We start from the raw sequence: 11,868 nt of genomic DNA on the forward strand, positions 1-11,868 counted from the left end.
GGGGGGGGGGGGGGGGGGGGGGGGGGGGGGGGGGGGGGGGGGGGGGGGTTCATAATGAGAATAGGTGTAGTCTGAGATGTAGGTCACATCGTACAATTCATTTGGAGCAACAAAATGCTGCTTTATTGCTTTGTTTTCAGTGATTCGTGGTTATGTTTATTTATTTACTAAGTAGTAATTTATCTTTAGCGGATGCTCGCACTGTGTCGTAACAATTAGTATTCCTCTGTTTAATCCTTCCCCAAATTAAGGCGCCTCGGTCTGAATTGTTTGGACGAGGTTGTAACTCTCCCAGATGTCGCAACTGCTCAGAATTAATGTGGATTAATGTGACACACACGGAATGCTAATGTTGTCTCCATCCTGCCGCTGATGTCCAGGCAATTTAATTGCTGTGAAAAAAAGTATAAAAAATGTAATCCATAATTTCATATTTATCATAATAGCCTCTGGCAGTGAAAGGGGGGGAAAAAACGGAAACACAGTTTTTCCCGCCCTTTGCCCTCGTTAGAACTCTCTCGGCTGCTCCTGCATCTCCTGATTATGAACAGAGGCTACCTTGGCGCACAACTTCATTAAAATCTATTTAAATCAACTTCAACAGCAAAGTGCTCCTTCTTACAGCATGTACGAAACAGAAGTCTCTGGGAACATCATTAGAGAGTAGGATTGTGTGTGTGCATGTGTGGTACTTCCTCTAAGTTTGGATAACAAGCTCCTTCACAAGTGTCAACACCCCCAACCAATTGCGTCCGTGTTACTGTAATGTGCCTGACAGGCTGAATGACTGCTTTGACTCTGCCTTGATCCGGTTGTTTTGTTCCTCAGTTCAGCAGGCGTGTTCTCACTACAAAGTGGCCCTGAGTGCCCTAAAGGTAGACTCACCGTCTGGGTCCCAGTAAATACGTCACCCACAGGGAGAGGCCTTCAAATGACACTACAGAGCCTCGCCTGCTAAACCTCCCATTAACAGGAAAGCAATCCTCTGAACTTTGCTCAACCTCCGCACTTTCTCTAAACATGTGTGCCTTTGCTGAAAATGATGCCTCAGATGTGATCGTGCCTTATTTGAGCTCCTTCTTTCCACTGATGCAGAGCAGCAGTGCATTCTCAGGCAGTAATGTGCATTAATTCAAAGTCCAATACGATTTGACTGGAGGCTAAATGCTCACTGGGGAAGTCAAAGGTCTGTGATGCACAAAAAATATGCCACACATATTGAAATAGTTACTTTCGTCATGCCCTGTGTTGGAGTTGAGGATGTTGTTGTGACTCAGTAATGATGTCTGCCTGCTTGTTTGCATGCCCTAAAAATGAGTGACAGTGACCCTATGAATTATAGTGTGATTATAGAGTGTTCTACAAATGCAGTACAAGTGCTATTTTTCTGACCAACATTTTCTGCAATTGATTTACTTTTTGGCAATTTAACGAATTTAGCTTTTTGGGTGGTGTTTATTTATAATCAGCTCTAGCTTTTTCAACTTTTTGTACACAGATGTGGTAATAATTGTGGTCCAAAATGATGAAGTTGCATTTTTTCTATTAGAAAATATAATATTCTTGGGGGATGACCCCCAAACCAGACACTAGTGCTGTTCCCGACTAAGGATTTAAATAGCCGAATCAGAATCGTCAAGTCGACTATGGTCGAATCATGTGTGTTTTTGTGCACGGCGATTGCACATCGCGGTTCCTTGCAGGTCTTTTTCAAGTAGACGGGTGTTTAAAGACGATAAAATATTCTTTGTGTGGTTCATCAACGTTGATAAATTATCCGAAAGTCCAGCGAGGTGCGGACAACTCTGCACAACACCAATGAAGCTGGAACTCCGTCTCTTCAGCAACTGTTCCTCTTTACCACTTCACACATATACGCTACGCCTACACATGCGCACTGACAAACCAGGGTTAGGGTTACAATTTTGGATTTATTTACACACTTTAAAAACATTTATTGAAAGTTTCATTCTTTTTACATGTTTATTTACAGCATTAAACATTGAAATGTATATTGGAACAGGCTGTATACAAATAATAAATTGTTTTGTCTAAGGAAAAAATCCACAATTAAGGCAACAAGATTAAAATTTTATGTAGTCCTATATCAGTTTTGGGCACTTTGGATTGTTTGTTTTGCATCTGCATTTCATCAGAGCTCTGACTGGATTTATGTTTATTATCATGAGACGTCCACCTGAAACCAGTATACAGGTCTTTATTTTCCAGAATTAACTCTGGAATGGTAGTTGTGATATGACGATATGATGTGACATAAGGGCAGCCCTGCTAGTAACACGATGTCCCATAATCATAAGATGTGTGTGATTTTACAACATTAAACGGCACTTTCCTCCCGCCTTTTCACTTTCTCTTGTTCTCCAGTACATTTTATCTCCACACTGGTTGGCCACGCACACTTACGCACTGACTGACTGCTATGTTGCTATGTTTATGGAAGATTTTATTGGACTTTAATATTTGTAACCCACAGAAAACAATCCACAAATGTGTAATATGATATGTATATTCTTGTTTGACAAAAGTCTGGATGTCATATTTGGCGTGCGCACCCTCGGGCGGCGGCACCACTGGGGAGAATGAGACGCGCCTGTTGTCTGGATTCTCATTAAAAAAGCTTGCTATGGCTGCCGCTGGTAAAGTTGATAATTAACGGCAGGCTAAAACAGCCCTTGGTCCGACGGCCAGCGTCTCCTTGTTTACAGTGTTGTTGGTCAAGATAGGGTTCACGAATTGACCAATGAGTAAACATTACTGCAGGTAGTACTCATGGGGGTTATTTCAGATGCCTTTTGAAAACACTACAATTTTTCAACATACCAAAGTGGCTTGTGGGCTGAAATCCAACCGCATTTGGCGGGTGTTAATGTCAAGCCCTGACAATAATTATGGCAATATAAGTTTTTTTTCAATAACAATATAACAAATGTCCAATAAATGTATAATGTATAAATGCATACACAAATAAGGACTTTTTTTATTAAGATGTTTATTTGGTTGAGGAAAAATGAAAGAACTTAATTTTACTCATGAATATTTGTTGACAAAGATTTTATCATAATTGTTTTTAATGTTCTACCTCAGATTTGTGAAGTGATCACTGTTTGGAATCAAGTGTTGATCATAAAGAAGACTTTAAACCACAATTAACCATCAGGTTTCTTCAACTTTCACTCAGGAGCAAACAGCAGCCTTTAAACTCGAAAGAAAAAACTATTTGATACTTATCGTGATAATTATCGATATTGAAAGATGTGAAACTTTTTACATTTATCTTACACTTTTATCCAAAGCGACTTACAATTGCTGTACATGTTAGAGGTTACATGTGTCTTGCTCAGGGACACAATGGAGGATGGGTCACAGTGGGGGATTGAACCAGGCTCTCTCACACCAAAGGCATAGCCTTATCCATTGCGCCATCACCACCCAGTGATAACACTTTTGGCCATATCGTTCAGCCCTAGATGTACTGGCATTTTATGTCTAGATACAAAGCAGGGCGCATAGAACATTTTTTGTAAATTCAATTAAATATTATGAACTCCTGATTTCTCTCTGCATCATAAAGGCGGGGTAAGCTATTCTGGGAATAATGACAAACTGCTGTATAGGACCACTGTGTTATGCTGTTTGTGACAGAATCAAACACAAAACTAAGTTATGTCTGTCAATGTTTGAAATCTCACTAAATGGTAATAGTTGTAAACTAATGCAGCTGACAGTTCTGAACTTTAACTGCCTAAGCTATTATCATTAACGTATCAGACTGTTACCTGTAACAGACAACCACCTAGATCATTTATTGAGGACAACCTCCACCACTGGTGGTGTTTTTGAACCGCAAAAGACAAAGCTCATTGATGACTTTTTCAAACGTTAAAATTTCACAATGATAATTTCTTTGATGAAAATCGTCTTGACAATGCCAAAATAGCTGTATGCAGAAAGCATATTAACCATATTAACAGACAAGCGATTATGTTTGGTTGCTGGCCAACTCGCAGCTTTAAAGTTAACTAACTACAGCTGAGATGCCAGTTGCCATTATAGCTGGCCTAGACCCTGTATGGTATTTTTCTTTTTGAGTATATCTTACCTGTTTTTATTTTTTTTTGCAGGTCTCTGCTGGTCCATTTGGAAAATGGCTACCTTGGCCGGGGCTTCGACCAGTTCTGCCCACATCTGCACTACTACAACACATATGTGGACAACATCTATAATGCCAGCAAAGTGCTCGGGGTAGGAACACAGCATTATCACCTTGTTATCACAGGACACTCTGTCAGACTCTCATATTGCGCTTAGCATTTCACAAGCTGTTTATTATATTTGATGTGGTTTGATTGTTAATAATCCCTGTGGGAAAATTGGCCAGTGTATTCCTCATTTATTGGACTGAATACACAATAACAAATGCACAAGTGGTTATTAGATTCTTTGTTGCTAAAACAATCAGTTCAACTGCTGTCAGAGATGCCAGCACTGCTATGGCAACACTTTCATGTCTTTATGCTAGCTAGGGTAACCACCTTCTGACTCCAGCTCCATACTTAACACAGGTATAAGGTAGATATCAGTCTTTTTCATCTTAATCTCAGAAGAAAGCAAATTAACATTTCCCAAAATTCCCAAAAAGCCTGCTCAACCATCAACCATTTTTCAGCCATTGCCGATGTACGATGGCATCATCTATCGGCCCAACCCTGATCCTGATACAGTCGACCTATCTGATAAGACAATGATCTCAGTGCAGAGGTGCAGAACTTATGAGATCAGATTTGATTTGTTAAAATTTTATATCCTCTGTTTGAGGACTGGCCTGCTGAGAGCAACCAGCAGATATGTCGCAGTTGCTAGCTTTGCATCAAAGGTACAAAGAAAATATTGTCTTAATTAGGAGAATGCATGTATCTGCAGAGCATTGACTTAATGCATTAATTATGGATCAAGCCCTGCAAGTTTGCACTGATTCTTTGCAGTTTGTAATCCCTTATAACTGACTGAACCAGGAAGTGTGTTGTAGTGTCAGGAGTGCTATTTATTTGGGTGACCAGTAGGGCTGGGCGATATGGCCAAAAATGTTATCACGATAAAAACATTTCATATCATTCGATATCAATAATTATCACACTCTCTCTCAAATCAGTAGTTTTAAGGTGGATTTTTGCTTCCATGTAAAAAATCAAGAAACCAGATGATTAATTATGTGGTTAAACTTTTTATGGTCAGAATGTGACACTTGATGCCAAACAGTGGATCACTTCACTAGTCTGAGTTAAAACATTTAAAACCATTATCTTTTTCAACAAATTATTAGTTACATTTACATTTACTCATTTGGCAGACGCTTTTATCCAAAGCGACTTACATTTGAGGAACAACATACAAGCATCAACAGTTCAAATCTTTTTTCAGGCCTTTTTTTTCAACAGAAAAAATTAGGTGCTACTTTGTTTGTAACTCAAATGAACTAAAGCAAATATTTATTGACGATATATTGAACATTTATTATATTGTTATTGAGGAAAATTTTATTGCGATAATTATCATTATTGTTTTATTGCCCAGCCCTAGTGACCAGTGATCACTCTGAACAGTAGAACTCAGTGCCTTAATGAGAGTAATTTATGACCCACTTTGCCTGCAAAATGTACTGATGGATAAAGGCAGTATAGTATACTCAAACTGTACTGATGGATAAAGGCAGTATAGTATACTAACGCTGTCATGCAATATCATGGTTATCTAATAATAAGTGTGAATGCTAATTAGGGATGCAACGATTATAGATTTTGTTGGTACAATTATAGTCACAGAGATAATCACGTTTTTCCGATTATCACTGTCATTATGCATTAATTAATTTAACAGCACTAGTAATTAAGTTGATTTTTAATAGTGTATAATATTTATTATTATTATTATTATTATTAAAAGACTAATAATAACTTCTGAGATGGACTTGCGACCTGTCCAGGGTGTACCCCGCCTTTCGCCCGATGTAAGCTAGCAGAATCAGCTCATAACTAAAAATGACGAAGCGAGACTTTTAATTCCATTTAGACGTCCTTTAGTGAGTAAACAAAAGGCCAAAAAAACATACATATAGCGTGTGCTAAACAAGAGTTATAGCATTGCTGGGCGTCCACATCACAGCAAGGACCTCACTTGGACAATGAACGCCACACCTCTGGTCAAGAAGGCTCAAAAGCGGCTGTACTTCCTGAGGAGACTGAGGAAGTTCGGTATGTCACCTTAGATCCTCAGCCACTTCAGGTCCACTGTTGAGAGCTTTCTGACCAGCTGCACCACCGTGTGGTATGGCAGCACTACTGTTATGGACAGCAAATGGAAGTCAGGATGTTTTTCAATATAAAAGACCCAGAAAGTAACTGTATCTTAACAGGGAACAGGATGATGCTATTCAAAATAAAAGACCCATTGAGTAAGTGAACCGTAACAGGAATCTCATGATGGTGTGTTTTTCAAAATATAAGCCCCTAGCGTTCACTGTATGGATGTATTAACACGAAACAATTGTATATTATTTTCAAAATATAAGCTCAACTATATCGTATAGTAGAAACACATGTATGCATACATATGTCCCAGCAGGCACCTACACACACACACCCTTTGTCACAGCTAATTGATTAGCACTAATTAGGTCCATGCTGGCCTCCCTCTGTGTAGTTGAAGCAGTTTATCACAACATGTGGAAAAACGAAGTTAGTTTCAAGTTGGATTTTAGTTTTACGTTGGATGTTTGATAGACGTCTGATATCCAACGTAAAACTAGATTCTCTACGGTGCAAAGCACCATCCCCGCGCGGAAATATTACAGTAAAGTGTGGAATTTGCGACACAATGAAATAAACGATAGAGCATAATTGTTAACGATGGACGTTTTTCTATCGTTAAACAATATATATTGTCATATATATGTTCCTCTTACTTAAGTTTTCATCATATTAATGCCTTTAAGCCATATGAACTACTACAAAGATATAGTACATTAAGTGTAGTCTTGAGTAGGGATATATATATATATATATATATATATATATATATAAATAAATAAAAACACACACACAGTGTAATTTCAACTTAACATTATACTTAATACACTCATGTACAGTTCCTCCTCCAGGTTGTGGACTGCATTAGACAGATGTACATTGAGCCGGTGCCAGTGTGCTGACATGTGCTGCTTCTAGCCGCCTGCTCTGTAGAGCAACACTAGTTACTAGTTATTATGAATATTGTTTAACTTTGTTCAAGTTGAGAAATGCACTAGTCATGTCGCAGATTCAACACTTGAGGAGGGGATGAGGCTTTGCACTGCGGTAAAGTTAGTTTTACGTTGGATATTGGACATTTGGCTTACTTTCTGGTTCACCAAGACATGCTGCTGTTGTGATGTTAGCAGAACAGCAGCAGGAGAGTTGTATCGCTCTCTGGAGCTGCTGTTCTGCTCTGGGACCGTCTCGTCCTCTCATGTTTACTTTGCAGCAGCGGGTAGCGACAGCTTGCTAACCCACAACCTAGCTAACAGTAATTACAGTACATTACTTTCTGTGTCGTCGTTCACTCTATATCATGATATTTGTCCTGCCGAGTTCATCAAATTTCATTGGATTTACAAAATATGTTCTATATTGGGATATATACCGTTATTGGGAATATGACATGATCTAAATCAGGATATGAGATTTTAGTCATCATATTGCACAGCTCTAGTCTTGAGTAAGTACAGTGTGTACAGGACTTTTTCTTCTACTATTTTCTCGACAAAAGAAACAAGGAGAAATAATGTTGGAAACTGGGAAAATCTGTTACTTAAGCCCTGTTTGGATGGGATTTCTCTTGAACAGGGAAGGTGATTTTATTATTGCATGTGGAAGAGATTTTGTTCCCAATATAATTCCCGAAATATCGAACAGCCCAAATAAAAAAGTTACTGGGCATAAAATGTTACTTTGCAATGCAGAAAGTTGTGTCTTGTAAATGTGCCTGTATGTCTGTGAGAATAACTTTACAATGGTTTATGCGTTGTCTTAGATCCATCTGAAGAAAAACAAAGCCTTCAGGCGTTTTAAGAAACTACAGGAAGCCCGACCAGAGTTCAACAACCAAAAGCTTGAGGACTTGCTTCAACTCCCCATTCAACGGATTGATCAGTAAGATTTCTGCCTTCTGTTTACATCAACTTGTACACTGGTGACTACATAAACTTAGTGTTACACCACAGGTTGGGTTGGTATGAGTTAAGTCCCCTGACCCACTCCCCACCTAAGTTATTAACTAAAGATTTCAACCCAATAAGCCCCTTTTCCACTGCACAGTACGCCTCGACTCTACTCGGTTTGGCCGTGTTCCATTTTCCATTGCAGATGGTATAAAAATTGTAAAATATAAAACTTTCTGCTGCTGGCCTGTCAGGTGCGCACAATAATGACGCAGTGAATAGTGACTATTCTCTCTGACCAATCAGCAGTCTGTTTTTAGTATCGCCTCAGCTCGCTTGGAACCTCGACGGAAGCAGGTACAAACTAACTCAGAAACATTTTGAGTTTATGAGCTGGAGGATGAAGTCAGGTGACCTTTGTCTCGATGGTAACAATAATAAACACAACACTTTGAAACAGTCGCAGTTTTGCATACAATGCATATTAACAATCTATCAGTGTTTACAAAACGCCTCTGCATAATCTGTTCATGACTTGATAGTCTTTAATAAGAAGCACTTTAATAAAGCTGTGATCTGTGTGGAAAGCCCACTCCCTCATACACATCAAATATTTATCATATACAGCTGATTTCAGGTGCACTGGGTCATCGAAAATGGCCAGCAGCAAACTTATGAAGGTGCACAGAGTTGTGTCATACTCACCACTCTGCTACTCTGAGTTTCTTTTTGTTTTCTATCTTTATTTTTATTTTATTTTTTTTACAGAAATACAGTTCTTACTTACTAAATAACTCTAACTCTACACGGGGACACACACACATATATATATTCCATGTAGTAACTACATTAGCACAGTTGTTTTCTATATACAGTTCAGAGAACCTCAAAGGTATTTGCCAAAACACAGGGAAGGAACAGATCATCACAAATTGCTCATCTCTTACACTGTAAGAGGGTGTAAGCTTTCAATTAACTACCAGAAAATGTTTCTAACACATCTTCAGTTTTATGTATTTAATTGATGCTCAAGTTGTATAAAAAAAAAATCAATTTTTTACTTGCAGTTTAGAGAAATCTCCAAACTGGGTGTTTGTGGTGGTGAGATGGTGGTGCTGTTCCACCACCGTGAGCACTGCTGTAGATGGGTCACAGATTTCACGCTTGAGTTCTGTGTTTGCTGTTTAGTTGTTTTCCTTTCACCAGTCACCCGCTGCACTGCACCATGTGTAGTCTCTGTGACAGATGTAATTATTATTATTTGATGTAGCGGCCATGTAAGTACTCAGACTTTCCAGAAACTGTCAAAATCAATTTTGTTAAGCACCAGTTTTGTTTGGTTGTTTGGTAATTTCATGCGGTCTTGATTTTGCTTGTTAATTAGTGGAATACGAGGAGGAATGGGCAGAAACGATATCATGACAGTGGTTTATGTTAATTAGGCCCTTTCATCTTCTCATCTCACCAGATGTACAGTCGAGCACTCGCAATGTTATCTATCATGCAAGACAGAAGTTGTCTCTGCTATGAGCTGACCCTTCACCTTCACATCTGAGACAGACATATCACACTGGATATCTCATTTATGTTCACTCTCTCCTCTGCAACAAAGAATTACCTTCTGTTTATTGTCTAACTGTTCCCATACTTCTGGGATAATGTGGAACTCTGGAATGTAGCTTTCAAAGCCTTGGAAAATGATAGGGATGCAGCAATCCAACCTTTTCTCTCGCTGTTAGGGTTTTCAACATATGGTCAGGTTTGGTTTATAGCTGAACATCAAAGATATTCTAGAAATAATAATAAAACTATTAATAATTCAAAATTATTAATTATAATTAATAAATACGTGGTGACACCCTGGAATCAGGGACCAATAATCAAATATGAGCCAAATATGATCAGTCTAAAAGAGAGTTTGTCCACCTGTAGATGGCAAACAGATAAGGGTGAGTCCGTACACTGGCCGTGGCAACAAACTCTTACTGCAACATTATACAAATAATCACAGGCAACGACTTCTTAAAATTATAATAGGATTTATTCAACTCAAGCACAGATCAATGATCAACAACTTTAGCAAGTAAATCACTATAACTATTCTAAATAAAATGAAATAAAGCCAATAAGCAAATCATACAAAAACATACAACAATCTAGCAAGTGTGTGTGTGTGTGTGTGTGTTAGATTTTGGAATCAAGATGGCGGTTCAAACCATGTGAATCACTCTCTCCTGAACTAAAAAAATTGGAGACCTCCGATGCTAGTCTGCCGTGGGTCACAGGTCTGGTTAGCTTCAGAGATCACGTGGTGTGCATGTGTGGTTAGTAAGCAGACGGAGGAGAGAAAGGCACAGAGAAAAGCTGTATACCACAGGGCTCTACAGTGTGACCATTTTGCTACATGAAGCTTGTACAAGTTAAAATAACAAAGTTATAGAACTATCTGCTGCCCAGACATACGAAAGCCTCTTACGTGTCGCTTTTGGTAGCGAGTAGGTAGGAAAAAGAAGAAAACAGAGTAGCTCGTCCAGAGAGTAAAATGTGTATTCGGGAACAAAGAAAGTTCAGCACTGAGAAAGTTGTGTCTCCTATCACCGCTTGCACAGTTGTGGAAAAGACAATGTTCTGTCTGTGCTCAGGTCTACTTACATGAAGGATTACAAGCACAGCCAATAGCTGCTCTGCTTTTAGTTCTGACTCACTATTTCGCACATAGGTGTGAAACGGGCTTTGGCGCCTGTTTTACAGTCCATTGTTTGAAATAACTCCAATTCAGGCTTTTAGGAATTCAGCAGGCCGGGGTCAGGCCTGTAGGATGTCAGGGTCATTCTTTGTTCTACGAGACTGTGAGGCCCATCAGGGCCAGATGTGGGTTTCCCTTTTGATCACAGGATAGATGGTTTGATCCACAGGTCCAACATGTCCAAGTGTCCTTGGGCAAGAGTAAACATCATACTGCTCGTGATGGTCAGCCCAGCCCCGTGCATGGTAACTCGCTGCCATCAGTGTGTGAATGAGAGGAAAATTATGAAGTGCTTTGGATGTACGCTGTCTATAAATCCAGCATGTATCATGTATTACCATTTACATACACAAGGACAATAGCAAATACCAATGCTCTTTTTTATAAATTTGAAATCTGTAGCAAGGAGTCATTTTTAAGTACGGTGGGCATTTTGTCATTTCATTAGGTTAATTAAAACTGTTGGCTGGTATTTATTTTTTTAACTCTACAGTTCATGTAATTTGCTCTCAATGCTGTAGGGATTTGCTGTAATGGAAAGTAGGGGTCACATCTTGGCAGCTGGCGTACTAAAGGCAAACAGAAAATGGATTGGGCTTTGTATAGCTGATACGATCAAAGAATGCCTGGATCAGACCCTATCCCCATCCTGTGTATTGGCTTGGGTCATCACCACACACTAGTAGCTGGAATGGTGTTCATCCCTCTAACAGAGTTGCTGCTTCAATGCATTACATAACCGCAAAAAGGGTACGATTTCATTTAATTAAAAAAATGCTGTGTGTCTGTGGCACTGTTGTCTCTGTGTGCACTACAGTCTGCTCATAATCCACGCCCACACTGGGTTCTCATAAATGCCCCTAAAACCAGAAAAAATATTTATGGGCAGTGTGTGAGTAATGTTACCAAC

The 11,868-nt window shown here is 39.1% G+C and overlaps 1 protein-coding gene across 2 annotated transcripts in view; it reads left to right on the plus strand.

The window, feature by feature from the left end:
- The window catches only part of arhgef39 (Rho guanine nucleotide exchange factor (GEF) 39), a 90,169-nt gene that overhangs the window by 10,994 nt on the left and 67,307 nt on the right, over window positions 1–11,868 (plus strand). For both annotated transcript variants that reach the window (XM_046072500.1, XM_046072502.1), the window contains exons 4-5: window positions 4,143–4,263; window positions 8,086–8,204. In XM_046072500.1, the coding sequence (XP_045928456.1) occupies window positions 4,143–4,263; window positions 8,086–8,204 (240 nt within the window). The remainder of the gene's footprint in view (window positions 1–4,142; window positions 4,264–8,085; window positions 8,205–11,868) is intronic.

Source organism: Micropterus dolomieu, linkage group LG16 (genome assembly GCF_021292245.1).
Source record: "Micropterus dolomieu isolate WLL.071019.BEF.003 ecotype Adirondacks linkage group LG16, ASM2129224v1, whole genome shotgun sequence".
Taxonomy (NCBI): domain Eukaryota; kingdom Metazoa; phylum Chordata; class Actinopteri; order Centrarchiformes; family Centrarchidae; genus Micropterus; species Micropterus dolomieu.